The sequence below is a fragment of the Cherax quadricarinatus genome, chromosome 70 (genome assembly GCF_038502225.1).
Source record: "Cherax quadricarinatus isolate ZL_2023a chromosome 70, ASM3850222v1, whole genome shotgun sequence".
Lineage (NCBI taxonomy): Eukaryota > Metazoa > Arthropoda > Malacostraca > Decapoda > Parastacidae > Cherax > Cherax quadricarinatus.
This window is the reverse complement of record NC_091361.1, coordinates 23,489,961-23,505,466: the sequence shown is the minus strand read 5'-3', so window position 1 is coordinate 23,505,466 and position 15,506 is coordinate 23,489,961. Positions and strand designations below refer to the sequence as shown.

General features: G+C 44.7%; 1 protein-coding gene across 1 annotated transcript in view; it reads left to right on the top strand.

The window, feature by feature from the left end:
- Nucleotides 1-15,506, top strand: part of LOC128692681 (frizzled-4-like) — a 513,435-nt gene that overhangs the window by 328,304 nt on the left and 169,625 nt on the right. The window contains exon 2 of the mRNA XM_053782329.2: nt 10,090-10,256. Coding sequence (XP_053638304.2) covers nt 10,090-10,256 — 167 coding nt within the window. The remainder of the gene's footprint in view (nt 1-10,089; nt 10,257-15,506) is intronic.

Genomic DNA, 15,506 nt, shown 5'->3' with positions numbered 1-15,506 from the left:
ACCACTGTTACTGTAACACACCAGCACCACTGTTATTGTAACACACCAGCACCTCTGTTATTGTAACACACCTGCAACACTGTTATTGTAACACACCAGCACCACTGTTATTGTAACACACCAGCACCTCTGTTATTGTAACACACCAGCACCACTGTTATTGTAACACACCAGCACCACTGTTACTGTAACACATCAGCACCACTGTTATTGTAACACACCAGCACCACTGTTATTGTATTACATCTGCAACACTGTTATTGTAACACACCAGCAACACTGTTATTGTAACACACCAGCACCACTGTTATTGTATTACATCTGCAACACTGTTATTGTAACACACCTGCAACACTGTTATTGTAACACACCAGCACCACTGTTATTGTATTACATCTGCAACACTGTTATTGTAACACACCTGCAACACTGTTATTGTAACACACCAGCACCACTGTTATTGTAACACACCAGCACCACTGTTATTGTAACACACCAGCACCACTGTTATTGTAACACACCAGCACCTCTGTTATTGTAACACACCAGCACCACTGTTATTGTAACACACCAGCACCACTGTTACTGTAACACATCAGCACCACTGTTATTGTAACACACCAGCACCACTGTTATTGTATTACATCTGCAACACTGTTATTGTAACACACCTGCAACACTGTTATTGTAACACACCTGCAACACTATTAGTGTAACACACCTGCTACACTGTTATTGTAACACACCTGCAACACTGTTATTGTAACACACCTGCAACACTGTTATTGTAACACACCTGCAACACTGTTATTGTAACACACCTGCTACACTGTTATTGTAACACACCTGCAACACTGTTATTGTAACACACCTGCAACACTGTTATTGTAACACACCTGCAACACTATTATTGTAACACACCTGCAACACTGTTATTGTAACACACCTGCAACACTATTATTGTAACACACCTGCTACACTGTTATTGTAACACACCTGCAACACTGTTATTGTAACACACCTGCAACACTGTTATTGTAACACACCTGCAACACTGTTATTGTAACACACCTGCAACACTGTTATTGTAACACACCTGCAACACTATTATTGTAACACACCTGCTACACTGTTATTGTAACACACCTGCAACACTGTTATTGTAACACACCTGCAACACAATTATTGTAACACACCTGCTACACTGTTATTGTAACACACCTGCAACACTGTTATTGTAACACACCTGCAACACTATTATTGTAACACACCTGCTACACTGTTATTGTAACACACCTGCAACACTGTTATTGTAACACACCTGCAACACTGTTATTGTAACACACCTGCAACACTGTTATTGTAACACACCTGCAACACTATTATTGTAACACACCTGCAACACTGTTATTGTAACACACCTGCAACACTGTTATTGTAACACACCTGCAACACTGTTATTGTAACACACCTGCAACACTATTATTGTAACACACCTGCTACACTGTTATTGTAACACACCTGCAACACTGTTATTGTAACACACCTGCAACACTATTATTGTAACACACCTGCTACACTGTTATTGTAACACACCTGCAACACTGTTATTGTAACACACCTGCAACACTATTATTGTAACACACCTGCTACACTGTTATTGTAACACACCTGCAACACTGTTATTGTAACACACCTGCAACACTGTTATTGTAACACACCTGCAACACTGTTATTGTAACACACCTGCAACACTATTATTGTAACACACCTGCAACACTGTTATTGTAACACACCTGCAACACTGTTATTGTAACACACCTGCAACACTTATTGTAACACACCAGCAACACTATTATTGTAACACACCAGCAACACTGTTATTGTAACACACCTGCAACACTGTTATTGTAACACACCTGCAACACTGTTATTGTAACACACCTGCAACACTGTTATTGTAACACACCTGCAACACTGTTATTGTAACACACCTGCAACATTGTTATTGTAACACACCTGCAACACTGTTATTGTAACACACCTGCAACACTGTTATTGTAACACACCTGCAACACTGTTATTGTAACACACCTGCAACACTGTTATTGTAACACACCTGCAACATTGTTATTGTAACACACCTGCAACACTGTTATTGTAACACACCAGCAACACTGTTATTGTAACACACCAGCAACACTATTATTGTAGCACACCTGCAACACTGTTATTGTAACACACCTGCAACACTGTTATTGTAACACACCTGCAACACTGTTATTGTAACACACCTGCAACACTATTATTGTAACACACCTGCAACACTGTTATTGTAACACACCTGCAACACTGTTATTGTAACACACCTGCAACACTGTTATTGTAACACACCTGCAACACTGTTATTGTAACACACCTGCAACACTGTTATTGTAACACACCTGCAACACTATTATTGTAACACACCTGCAACACTGTTATTGTAACACACCTGCAACACTGTTATTGTAACACACCTGCAACACTGTTATTGTAACACTCCAGCAACACTGTTATTGTCTACCTGGAGTCTACCTGGAGGGGATTCCGGGGATGAACGCCCCCGCGGCCCGGTCCACGAACAGGCCTCCCGGTGGATCAGGGCCTGATCAACGAGGCTGTTACTGCTGGCCGCACGCAATCCAACGTACGAACCACAGCCCGGCTGATCCGGCACCGTCTTTAGGTATCTGTCCAGCTCCCTCTTGAAGACAACCAGGGGTCTTCCCGTAATGCCCCGTATTGCTGGTGGGAGGCTGTTGAACAGTCTTGGCCCCCGGACATTTATTGTGTTTTCTCTTAGTGTACCAGTGACGCCCCTACTTTTCACTGGGGGTATGTTGCATCACCTGCCAAGTCTTTTGCTTTCGTATGGAGTGACTGTTGTGTGCATATTAGGGACCAGTCTCTCCAGAATCTTCCAGGTGTAGATTATGATATATCTCTCTCGCCTGCGCTCTAGTGAGTACAAGTCAAGTGCTTCCAGGCGTTCCCAGTAGTTAAGGTGTTTGATGGAACTTATACGTGTAGTAAAGGTTCTCTATACATTCTCTAGTTCTGCAACTTCACACCAGCACCACTGTTATTGTAAGACACCAATAGCACTAGTGTTATTGTAATACACCAGCACCACTATTTCTGTAACACACCACCACTGTTACTGCAACACACCAGCACCAGTGTTACTTAAACACACCAACGCCACTGTTATTGTTATCAGCACTGAACAACGCTCCAGAGTGGAGGACGCAAAAATATTGAAAATTCCGTTAGTGGTGTGAGTGTTATAATAATGTGATAATCCACAGATCCCTGTTGTAGACTGTGTCTGGTACTAGTTTATTGTGTTCTCCGGATGACTGAAGTAATCATGTCAAATGACTGTAATCTCGTTATTTCTCCCTGTCGTTCTGTGTAATGATCTGTCTGAGTTAGTATCGTCTGGTTATTCTGAGCTGGTGTCCAGGAGAGGGTGAGGCGTTTAACCTAGTTGAATGACTATGCCCCTGCCTCTGATCCCAGGCGTCAGAGGATCATTTCTTAATTGAATATCCCAGTGAAACGATACAGATTTAATTCGGGGCAGTAGGCCTCCTGCAGTGTTCCTCATTTGTTAGTTCTTCTCTTCACTTGTTTGTTGTTGCCTTATCATAGTTTTTTTTCGAGTCATTTTCCTTCTGAGATTATCATCTCACTCTTCCTGGCGAACTGTGTTCCCTGGTGTTGCAAGTTACTGTGTTCCCTGGTGTTGCAAGATACTGTGTTCCCTGGTGTTGCAAGATATTGTCTTCCCTGGTGTTGCAAGATACTGTGTTCCCTGGTGTTGCAAGTTACTGTGTTCCCTGGTGTTGCAAGTTACTGTGTTCCCTGGTGTTGCAAGTTACTGTGTTCCCTGGTGTTGCAAGTTACTGTGTTCCCTGGTGTTGCAAGTTACTGTGTTCCCTGGTGTTGCAAGTTACTGTGTTCCCTGGTGTTGCAAGTTACTGTGTTCCCTGGTGTTGCAAGTTACTGTGTTCCCTCGTGTTGCAAGATACTGTGTTCCCTGGTGTTGCAAGTTACTGTGTTCCCTGGTGTTGCAAGTTACTGTGTTCCCTGGTGTTGCAAGTTACTGTGTTCCCTGGTGTTGCAAGTTACTGTGTTCCCTGGTGTTGCAAGTTACTGTGTTCCCTGGTGTTGCAAGATACTGTGTTCCCTGGTGTTGCAAGATACTGTGTTCCCTGGTGTTGCAAGTTACTGTGTTCCCTGGTGTTGCAAGTTACTGTGTTCCCTGGTGTTGCAAGTTACTGTGTTCCCTGGTGTTGCAAGTTACTGTGTTCCCTGGTGTTGCAAGTTACTGTGTTCCCTGGTGTTGCAAGTTACTACTGTGTTCCCTGGTGTTGCAAGATACTGTGTTCCCTGGTGTTGCAAGTTACTGTGTTCCCTGGTGTTGCAAGATACTGTGTTCCCTGGTGTTGCAAGTTACTGTGTTCCCTGGTGTTGCAAGTTACTGTGTTCCCTGGTGTTGCAAGTTACTATGTTCCTTGGTGTTGCAAGTTACTGTGTTCCCTGGTGTTGCAAGTTACTGTGTTCCCTGGTGTTGCAAGATACTGTGTTCCCTGGTGTTGCAAGATACTGTGTTCCCTGGTGTTGCAAGTTACTGTGTTCCCTGGTGTTGCAAGTTACTGTGTTCCCTGGTGTTGCAAGATACTGTGTTCCCTGGTGTTGCAAGATACTGTGTTCCCTGGTGTTGCAAGTTACTGTGTTCCCTGGTGTTGCAAGTTACTGTGTTCCCTGGTGTTGCAAGTTACTATGTTCCCTGGTGTTGCAAGTTACTGTGTTCCCTGGTGTTGCAAGTTACTGTGTTCCCTGGTGTTGCAAGATACTGTGTTCCCTGGTGTTGCAAGATACTGTGTTCCCTGGTGTTGCAAGATACTGTGTTCCCTGGTGTTGCAAGTTACTGTGTTCCCTGGTGTTGCAAGATACTGTGTTCCCTGGTGTTGCAAGATACTGTGTTCCCTGGTGTTGCAAGTTACTGTGTTCCCTGGTGTTGCAAGATACTGTGTTCCCTGGTGTTGCAAGTTACTGTGTTCCCTGGTGTTGCAAGTTACTGTGTTCCCTGGTGTTGCAAGATACTGTGTTCCCTGGTGTTGCAAGATACTGTGTTCCCTGGTGTTGCAAGATACTGTGTTCCCTGGTGTTGCAAGTTACTGTGTTCCCTGGTGTTGCAAGTTACTGTGTTCCCTGGTGTTGCAAGATACTGTGTTCCCTGGTGTTGCAAGATACTGTGTTCCCTGGTGTTGCAAGATACTGTGTTCCCTGGTGTTGCAAGATACTGTGTTCCCTGGTGTTGCAAGTTACTATGTTCCCTGGTGTTGCAAGTTACTGTGTTCCCTGGTGTTGCAAGATACTGTGTTCCCTGGTGTTGCAAGTTACTGTGTTCCCTGGTGTTGCAAGATACTGTGTTCCCTGGTGTTGCAAGTTACTATGTTCCCTGGTGTTGCAAGTTACTATGTTCCCTGGTGTTGCAAGTTACTGTGTTCCCTGGTGTTGCAAGATACTGTGTTCCCTGGTGTTGCAAGTTACTGTGTTCCCTGGTGTTGCAAGATACTGTGTTCCCTGGTGTTGCAAGATACTGTGTTCCTTGGTGTTGCAAGATACTGTGTTCCCTAGTGTTGCAAGTTACTGTGTTCCCTGGTGTTGCAAGATACTGTGTTCCCTGGTGTTGCAAGTTACTATGTTCCCTGGTGTTGCAAGTTACTGTGTTCCCTGGTGTTGCAAGATACTGTGTTCCCTGGTGTTGCAAGTTACTGTGTTCCCTGGTGTTGCAAGATACTGTGTTCCCTGGTGTTGCAAGATACTGTGTTCCTTGGTGTTGCAAGATACTGTGTTCCCTAGTGTTGCAAGTTACTGTGTTCCCTGGTGTTGCAAGATACTGTGTTCCCTGGTGTTGCAAGATATTGTCTTCCCTGGTGTTGCAAGATACTGTGTTCCCTGGTGTTGCAAGATACTCTGTTCCCTGGTGTTGCAAGATACTGTGTTCCCTGGTGTTGCAAGATATTGTGTTCCCTGGTGTTGCAAGATACTGTGTTCCCTGGTGTTGCAAGTTACTGTGTTCCCTGGTGTTGCAAGATACTGTGTTCCCTGGTGTTGCAAGATACTGTGTTCCCTGGTGTTGCAAGATACTGTGTTCCCTGGTGTTGCAAGATATTGTGTTCCCTGGTGTTGCAAGATACTGTGTTTCCTGGTGTTGCAAGATTCTGTGTTCCCTGGTGTTGCAAGATACAATGTTCCCTGGTGTTGTAAGATACGGTGTTCCCTGGTGTTGCAAGATATTGTATTCCCTGGTGTTGTAAGATACAATGTTCCCTGGTGTTGCAAGATATTGTATTATCTGGTGTTGCAAGATACTGTGTTCCCTGGTGTTACAAGATATTGTATTCCCTGGTGTTGCAAGATAGTGTTCCCTGGCGTCCCACATATCCATCACAACCTGGTTGATCTGGCACCTGGTGAAGATACTTGTCCAGGTTCCTCTTCAAGACTTCATCACTTGTGATGAATGTTTTTGAAAACCGACAAGTTGAAAATTGAGAAACTTATGCAACATATGGGAATCTTTATTTAGGAAACGTTTCGCCACACAGTGGCTTCATCAGTCCAATACAAAGCAGAAAGGTGTAAGGAGAGGCTGAGGGACTGATTACCTCAAACTCCTCCTCTCCTTACAACTTTCTGCTTTGTATTGGACTGATGAAGCCACTGTGTGGCGAAACGTTTCCTAAATCAAGATTCCCATATGTTGCATAAGTTTCTCAATTTTCAGCTTCTACATTTATTCCAGCTGTCTTTCTGATATCTTCTGGTAAGATGTAGAATACTCTGGGGTCACGAATGTTGATACAGTGTTCCCTTATTGTGCCCACTGCACCCCTGCCTTTCACTGGGTTTATTTTACACTTGCTTTCAAATCTCTCACACCACCTTTGATATACCTTTCAAGAGTTTCGAGAGTTTATCTACTCTCTGAGCCCGGCCATGGGCCAGACTCGTCTGGTGCTTGCCTGGTCAACTAGGATGTTGCTGCTGGAGGCCCGCTGCCTCACATATCCATCACAGCCTGGTTGATCTGGCACCTGGTGAAGATACTTGTCTAGTTTCCTCTTGAAGGCTTCTACACTTGTTCCAGCAGTGTTTCTGATTTCTTCTGGTAAGATGTTGAAAAGTCTGGGACCCCGTATGTTGATACAGTGTTCCCTTATTGTCCCCACCGCACCCCTGCTCCTCACTGGGTTTATTTTACACTTCCTCCCATATCTCTCACTCCAGTATGTTGCACCATTATGTTGTTATGGCAGTGCAAATTTGGGACCAGGTCCTCGAGTACTTTCCATGTATATATTATCATGTATCTCTCTCTCCTCCTCTCCATTGAGTACATGTTCAAGACTTTAAGGCGTTCCCAGTAATTTAAATGCTTTACAGGCTCAATGTGAGCCGTAAACGATCTCTGTATTTGTTCCAGCTCTGATATTTTTCCTGCTTTGAACGGGGCCGTCAGCACTGAGCAATATTCCAAACAGAAGAGGTTTGAAGAGTGTCACCATCGGCATTATTTTCCTTATTTTGAAAGTTCTCAGTACCGACCCTGTCATCCTTCTGGCTGTCGTGATCTTTGTCTTGTTATGTTCTTTGCAAGAAAGATCAGATGACATAATTATTCCCAAGTCTTTCACATGTTACTTTCCTTCTGTTTGGTGATCCTCTTAAGTTCTTCATTCTTTCCATACGTAAGCAACTGGGACTTATCATCACTGAACCATTCTCCACTGCCCACAGGAAAATACTGCTTATGCTCTCCTGTAATTTTTCAGTGTCTTCTACCAACATGGCTTCATGCTTATTTGAGTATCATCTACAAATGATATAAAACTGTGACGGGTGTTTTTATACATGTCTGCTATGAGAATGAGAAACAGCAGAGGTGCCAGCACGGTACCTTGGGAAACTGAGCTTCTAACCTCGCTGATGCTGGATTTTGCTCTGTTAATACTTTTTGTGTTCTGTGTGTTAGGAACCCGAAAATCGAAAATTCATCTGTCTACCTACCCCGTAATGCCCATGGCTTTCATTTTGTGCGCTATCACTCCATGATCGCATTTGTCAAACATCTTTGCAAAATCTGTGTAAATCACATCTGCGTTTTGGTCGCCTTCCAATGCCTATATAATTCTGTCATAATGGTTCAGCAGTTGTGACAGACATGATCGTCCTGCTCTAAATCCATGCTGGTTCGGGTTATGTTGGTTGTGCTGGTCCATAAAATTTGTAACCTGCCGTCTCATCATTCTTTCGAAGATTTTTATGATGTGAGAGGTTAGGGCTACTGGTCTGTAATTTTCAGCTAGTGCTCTACTACCTCCCTTATGCAAAGGAGCTATGTCTGCACTCTTTAAGACCTCCGGTATTTCACCTACATCTAAGCTCTTTCTCCGAACAATACTGAGAGCTCGTGCTAGTGGTACTTTACACTTCTTTATAAACAGAACATTCCATGAATCTGGTCCAGGTGCTGAGTGAGTAGGCATGTTTTCCATTTATTTTTCGAAATCTATGGGATTTGTACTAATGTCAGTTAGTTGGTCTGTGCGGCCTTCTGCTGGAGTGAAAAATATTTCTGCATTTTCTACCTTGCTGTCATTTAGTGGGTTGCTGAACACTGACTCATACTGTTCTTTTAGGATTTCACTCATTTCCTGTTCATCGTCAGTATACGAGTCTTCTCTCAGTAGTGGTCCAGTTATACAGGTAGTTCTTAGTTTGGATTTTGCGTAGGAATAGAAATATTGTGGGTTTCTTGCAATATCCTGTATGACCCTTTGCACTTCTTTTGTTAGATATGACATTCTAAGTTTTTGCTCTAATTCAGTGATCTCTCGACTAAGACCGTCTTTCCTCTGTTGCAGCATATATGTGTTTTTAAGCAATTCAGTAACTCGTTTTCTTCTATATCATCTCCTACGCTCTCTATATCTGATCTTGTGTGTTTCCTCAGTGGTACGTGTTTATTACAGACCTTGTATGGTTTTATACTCGGCTTCTTCACGCACTGGTGGGGATTTAGGGTGCTCATGTCTGATTCCCAGGGTGTCTGATAGTTCTTGGTTTATTTTTTTCCAGTCAATTCTATGGTTGTTAAAATTAAACTTACTGAACATCCCGTCTCTAACATTAGTGATGCAGTTCCATAACCCGGAGTTAATACTCGTTTGAACTTCTATGATGTTGTGATCAGAGTATATAGGTTTTGTAACTGTTATGTCTCTGATCAGTTCCTCGTTGTTGGTGAATATCAAATCCAGGATATTTACATTTCTAGTGGGATCAATTATAAATTGGTTCAATGAGTACTCTTCACAAAGCTTCACCAGTTCCTGGTATGTACCTGTTGAGCCTCGGTGCTTCCCGGAGATATTTCTGGTATAACATTGTGTCATCTTCCATTTTACATGAGGGAGATTAAAATCTCTGAGGAGTATAATATTTGGTGTGGGATTTTCTAGCCTATTCAGACAGCTATCTATCTTCCTTAACTGATCTGTGAATTCCTCAGCAGTTGCTGATGGTGGTTTGTATACCAGGATAATTACCAAATTCATGTTTTCAGCTTTAATGCCGAGGATTTCTACTGCATCATTCGCAGAGTTCAGCAGTTCTGTGCAACCGATAGTTTGTTCCATATAGTCTTCCTCCTCCCTGTGACCTATTAATTCTATCACATCTATGCATGTTACAGTTTTCTATCTTCATCTCTCCATCCAAAACATCCCTTGTGTGTGTTTCTGTAAATGCTCCTAACATGGCATTTATTTGCTTGTGTTGCAGGGTACATAGAGTGTATATATATATATATATATATATATATATATATATATATATATATATATATATATATATATATATATATATATATATATATATATATATATATATATATATATATATATATATATATATATATATATATATTTATATTGCAAGATTCTAAAAGTGTGTCTTCTTGTATTTCAGGTGGGTGATGCTGTGTGTTTCATGGCTGCTGAGAGCCTGGAGAGGCTGGAGCCATGAGCAGATCTTACGACACTCCTCCTGGTTCCACGTAGCGGCGTGGGGGTTGCCCGCCGCCCAAGCCATCGTCTGCCTCGTCTTCAGGAAGGTCGACTCAGACGAGCTCACAGGTACGTGACTCCTGGAGCAGCCAGGTGGTGGTGCGCACCACTGAAGAGTAATGGGCTGGAGAATATGTTAGTGAGAGGGTTTGTGTTTGAGAGGGACCTGCCTAGCATGTCAACCAAGGTCTTCAGAAGAGCCCATCTCTTATGTTATATTGTAAATTCTTCTGTAAAATTCGCAGCATTATACAGAAGAAAAAAAATGCAGGACTGATAATTATTTGATATTGATATTAGGGTAGTGATACAGGAAGGTTAAAATAATCAAAGATGGGATTGATATCACCGTCTCTAACTGGCTAGTACATTCACTCAGAGCATGAGTGATGCTGCTCAGTACTGTTAACGTCTCTGACTGGCTAGTACATTCACTCACAGCATGAGTGATGCTGCCCAGTACTGTTAACGTCTCTGACTGGCTAGTACATTCACTCACAGTATGAGTGATGCTGCCCAGTACTGTTAACGTCTCTGACTGGCTAGTACATTCACTCACAGCACGAGTGATGCTGCCCAGTACTGTTAACGTCTCTGACTGGCTAGTACATTCACTCACAGCACGAGTGATGCTGCCCAGTACTGTTAACGTCTCTGACTGGCTAGTACATTCACTCACAGCACGAGTGATGCTGCCCAGTACTGTTAACGTCTCTGACTGGCTAGTACATACACTCACAGCACGAGTGATGCTGCCCAGTACTGTTAACGTCTCTGACTGGCTAGTACATTCACTCACAGCACGAGTGATGCTGCCCAGTACTGTTAACGTGTCTGACTGGCTAGTACATTCACTCACAGCACGAGTGATGCTGCCCAGTACTGTTAACGTCTCTGACTGGCTAGTACATTCACTCACAGCACGAGTGATGCTGCCCAGTACTGTTAACGTCTCTGACTGGCTAGTACATTCACTCACAGCACGAGTGATGCTGCCCAGTACTGTTAACGTCTCTGACTGGCTAGTACATTCACTCACAGCACGAGTGATGCTGCCCAGTACTGTTAACGTCTCTGACTGGCTAGTACATTCACTCACAGCACGAGTGATGCTGCCCAGTACTGTTAACGTCTCTGACTGGCTAGTACATTCACTCACAGCATGAGTGATGCTGCCCAGTACTGTTAACGTCTCTGACTGGCTAGTACATTCACTCACAGCACGAGTGATGCTGCCCAGTACTGTTAACGTCTCTGACTGGCTAGTACATTCACTCACAGCATGAGTGATGCTGCCCAGTAAACTCAGTACTCAGGACAACAGAATCCAAAATCTCTTGTTTAATAAAAGAACGGAAAAAATACTGGTTTGAGAAATGGAAAACAGTGAACTAAATTTTAATATGTAACGACTTGGAGAGAGAGAGAGAGAGAGAGAGAGAGAGAGAGAGAGAGAGAGAGAGAGAGAGAGAGAGAGAGAGAGAGAGAGAGAGAGAGAGAGAGAGAGAGAGAGAGAGAGAGAGGGGGGACGGGGAGGGGGGACGGGGAGGGGGACGGGGAGGGGGGACGGGGAGGGGGGACGGGGAGGGGGGAGGGGGGAATCGTCATTGAAAATAAGACAAAAATTACCATAGCATTAATATTGGTATAATTACCGACAATATGTTAAGTAAAAGGACACCGGTGCAACTAATGTGACATTTTATTGTGGCAACGTTTCGCTCTCCAGGAGCTTTATCAAGCCGTTACCAAAGCTCCAGGAGAGCGAAACGTTGCCACAATAAAATGTCACATGAGTTGCATTTGCGTTGTTTTTCTCAAACTTCACATCGATGTATTATTGTGTCGGTGCTTATCTCAGATGCAACTTAACTAATAACAATGTCACTTATGCATCACTGGAGCTACGATGTCAGTCTGTGTTCAGTCACTCGTTATTCACTATAAAAATTAAGTCCCCAAATACATTTTTCGTGGATGATACTGTAAATTCCGCCAGCATCTCCAAAATTTCGTACGTAACCCAAACTCCGTTTGACACGAAAGACGCCATTGATAGCCTGCCTGTGTCCTCAGCCGTAGGCTCAGCTTCGTCCAACTTTATTTCCATCAAAAATGGCAAAAAAAAAAAAAAAAATTTCCTTATGAGGAACGTAAGTTCCTACGTCTTCTAATGACATTTATGTTTCCACTATAATCCACCTTGTTCATAATTACTATCACATTTGCTTTGTTTCGTAAGGTGAAGTCCAGGATCTTTCCTTAATTCATGGTATAACTTAACTAATCTTTGAGGACAACTGTGTTGCAGAGGTCTGAGCGAAGCTGTGCAACACAGTTGTCCTCAAATATTTGTTAAGTTATACCATGAATTAAGGAAAGATCCTGGACTTCACCTTACGAAACAAGGCAAATGTGATAGTAATTATGGATAAGGTGGATTATATTGGGAAAATGAACATGTTACTAGAAGACGTGGGAACTTTGATGCCTCTTAAATATGCTACTGAGACAGGCAAAATATTTTTCTTCGCAGTGTTACTTAAAACCTCTGATATAACGTCACTCCACAATGGTGACTACAGAATAAATTTATATAATTTTTGATAGTGATGTCACACAAGCTCCTGATCAGCCGGACTGTGGCTCGTACGTTGGTTTGCGTGCAGCCAGCAGCAACAGCCTGGTTGATCAGGCTCTGATCCACCAGGAGGCCTGGTCACAGACCGGGCCGCGGGGGCGTTGACCCCCGGAACTCTCTCCAGGTAAACTCCAGGTAAGCCTGGCCCTGGGCCGGGCTGGGGGAGTGGGAGTTATAACACAAACCTGGCCCCGGGCCGGGCTGGGGGAGTGGGAGTTATAACACAAACCTGGCCCCGGGCCGGGCTGGGGGAGTGGGAGTTATGACACAAGCCTGGCCCCGGGCCGGGCTGGGGGAGTGGGAGTTATAACACAAACCTGGCCCCGGGCAGGGCTGGGGGAGTGGGAGTTATAACACAAACCTGGCCCCGGGCCGGGCTGGGGGAGTGGGAGTTATAACACAAACCTGGCCCCGGGCCGGGCTGGGGGAGTGGGAGTTATGACACAAGCCTGGCCCCGGGCCGGGCTGGGGGAGTGGGAGTTATAACACAAACCTGGCCCCGGGCCGGGCTGGGGGAGTGGGAGTTATAACACAAACCTGGCCCCGGGCCGGGCTGGGGGAGTGGGAGTTATAACACAAACCTGGCCCCGGGCCGGGCTGGGGGAGTGGGAGTTATAACACAAACCTGGCCCCGGGCCGGGCTGGGGGAGTGGGAGTTATAACACAAACCTGGCTCCGGGCCGGGCTGGGGGAGTGGGAGTTATAACACAAACCTGGCCCCGGGCAGGGCTGGGGGAGTGGGAGTTATAACACAAACCTGGCCCCGGGCCGGGCTGGGGGAGTGGGAGTTATAACACAAGCCTGGCCCCGGGCCGGGCTGGGGGAGTGGGAGTTATAACACAAACCTGGCCCCGGGCAGGGCTGGGGGAGTGGGAGTTATAACACAAACCTGGCCCCGGGCCGGGCTGGGGGAGTGGGAGTTATAACACAAACCTGGCCCCGGGCCGGGCTGGGGGAGTGGGAGTTATAACACAAACCTGGCCCCGGGCCGGGCTGGGGGAGTGGGAGTTATAACACAAACCTGGCCCTGGGCCGTGCTGGGGGAGTGGGAGTTATAACACAAACCTGGCCCCGGGCAGGGCTGGGGGAGTGGGAGTTATAACACAAACCTGGCCCCGGGCCGGGCTGGGGGAGTGGGAGTTATAACACAAACCTGGCCCCGGGCCGGGCTGGGGGAGTGGGAGTTATAACACAAACCTGGCTCCGGGCCGGGCTGGGGGAGTGGGAGTTATAACACAAACCTGGCCCTGGGCCGGGCTGGGGGAGTGGGAGTTATAACACAAACCTGGCCCCGGGCCGGGCTGGGGGAGTGGGAGTTATAAGAAAGAGCATCAGTGTTTTACAACCCGTAGCTCCTCTCTCTCATAGTTACTGAGCGTTTACAACAAAACTGTGAATGCTCTGGAAGCCAAAATGAATATTTAATATACACAGACTTTGCAAAAGTTTTTAGCAAGTGCGATCAGGTTATGACAGCTCCTTGATAAAGTTTCTTACAACCCGGACCAACAAAGCAGCCCTGAACAACATGCAACCCGAGGCTACCTCAGCACAAAATTCTCATTACGTGAAACAGCGTTTTCCCATCCAATTCTCTGTTTTATTCTCATCTTAAACGCTGACAGAGACATTAATCATAGTACTGTATGTATCCTCCATTGTAGACATTGCTAGAAATTATACGAGTGGCGTCTACTGTATACATAACAAATCTCCGAATTAACGTAAGCCAAATCTCCCTGTTGAGAGAAATTTAAAAGAAGGAACCGTGAATGGAGCACACACACACTCCACTCAATAAGAGAGAAGAGAAACGTATAGAACTAGCTTCACAGAACATTATATTACTATCAATACTGCAAGGAAAAGTGACTAGACGGACAACAAAATCTTTGACAAGAGTAGATGCTAAAATAAGGGTGAAAATCTTCAGAGTAACTGTACACGCTAGAGTGCAAAACTAACAGTCCCATTCAAGGCGGGTGAAATTACGGACCTGGAGAATATGCAGAGAACTTTCGCTGTCCATATTAGTTCAGTCATCTAAGTCATTCTGAACACCTAAAATGCTTTAGATTTTACCTCCTGGAATGTAGGCCAGAAAGATGCTTTATAATCTATACCTGGACAATATTCAATAAACTGGACTCCAACACAGCAGAAATTGCTACCTATAAGAATAACAGGTTAGGCAAAAGCAAGTGTGATATAGTTACACTGCTTATGACCCTTATGGGTTTAGCGTTTAGTGATGCTTATAATAATAATACACATACAAAGAGATAATAGTGAAGTGAGAAGGAACCAGAGTTATTCAGTCCCTCCCTTCATTTATACCAGGCATCGCCAACACTCCTAGCTCTGCTCCCTTCATTTATACCAGACATCGCCAACACTCCTAGCTCTGCTCCCTTCATTTATACCAGGCATCACCAACACTCCTAGCTCTGCTCCCTTCATTTATACCAGACATCGCCAACACTCCTAGCTCTGCTTCCTTCATTTATACCAGACATCGCCAACACTCCTAGCTCTGCTCCCTTCATTTATACCAGGCATCACCAACACTCCTAGCTCTGCTTCCTTCATTTATACCAGACATCACCAACACTCCTAGCTCTGCTCCCTTCATTTATACCAGACATCACCAACACTCCTAACTCTGCTCCCTTCATTTA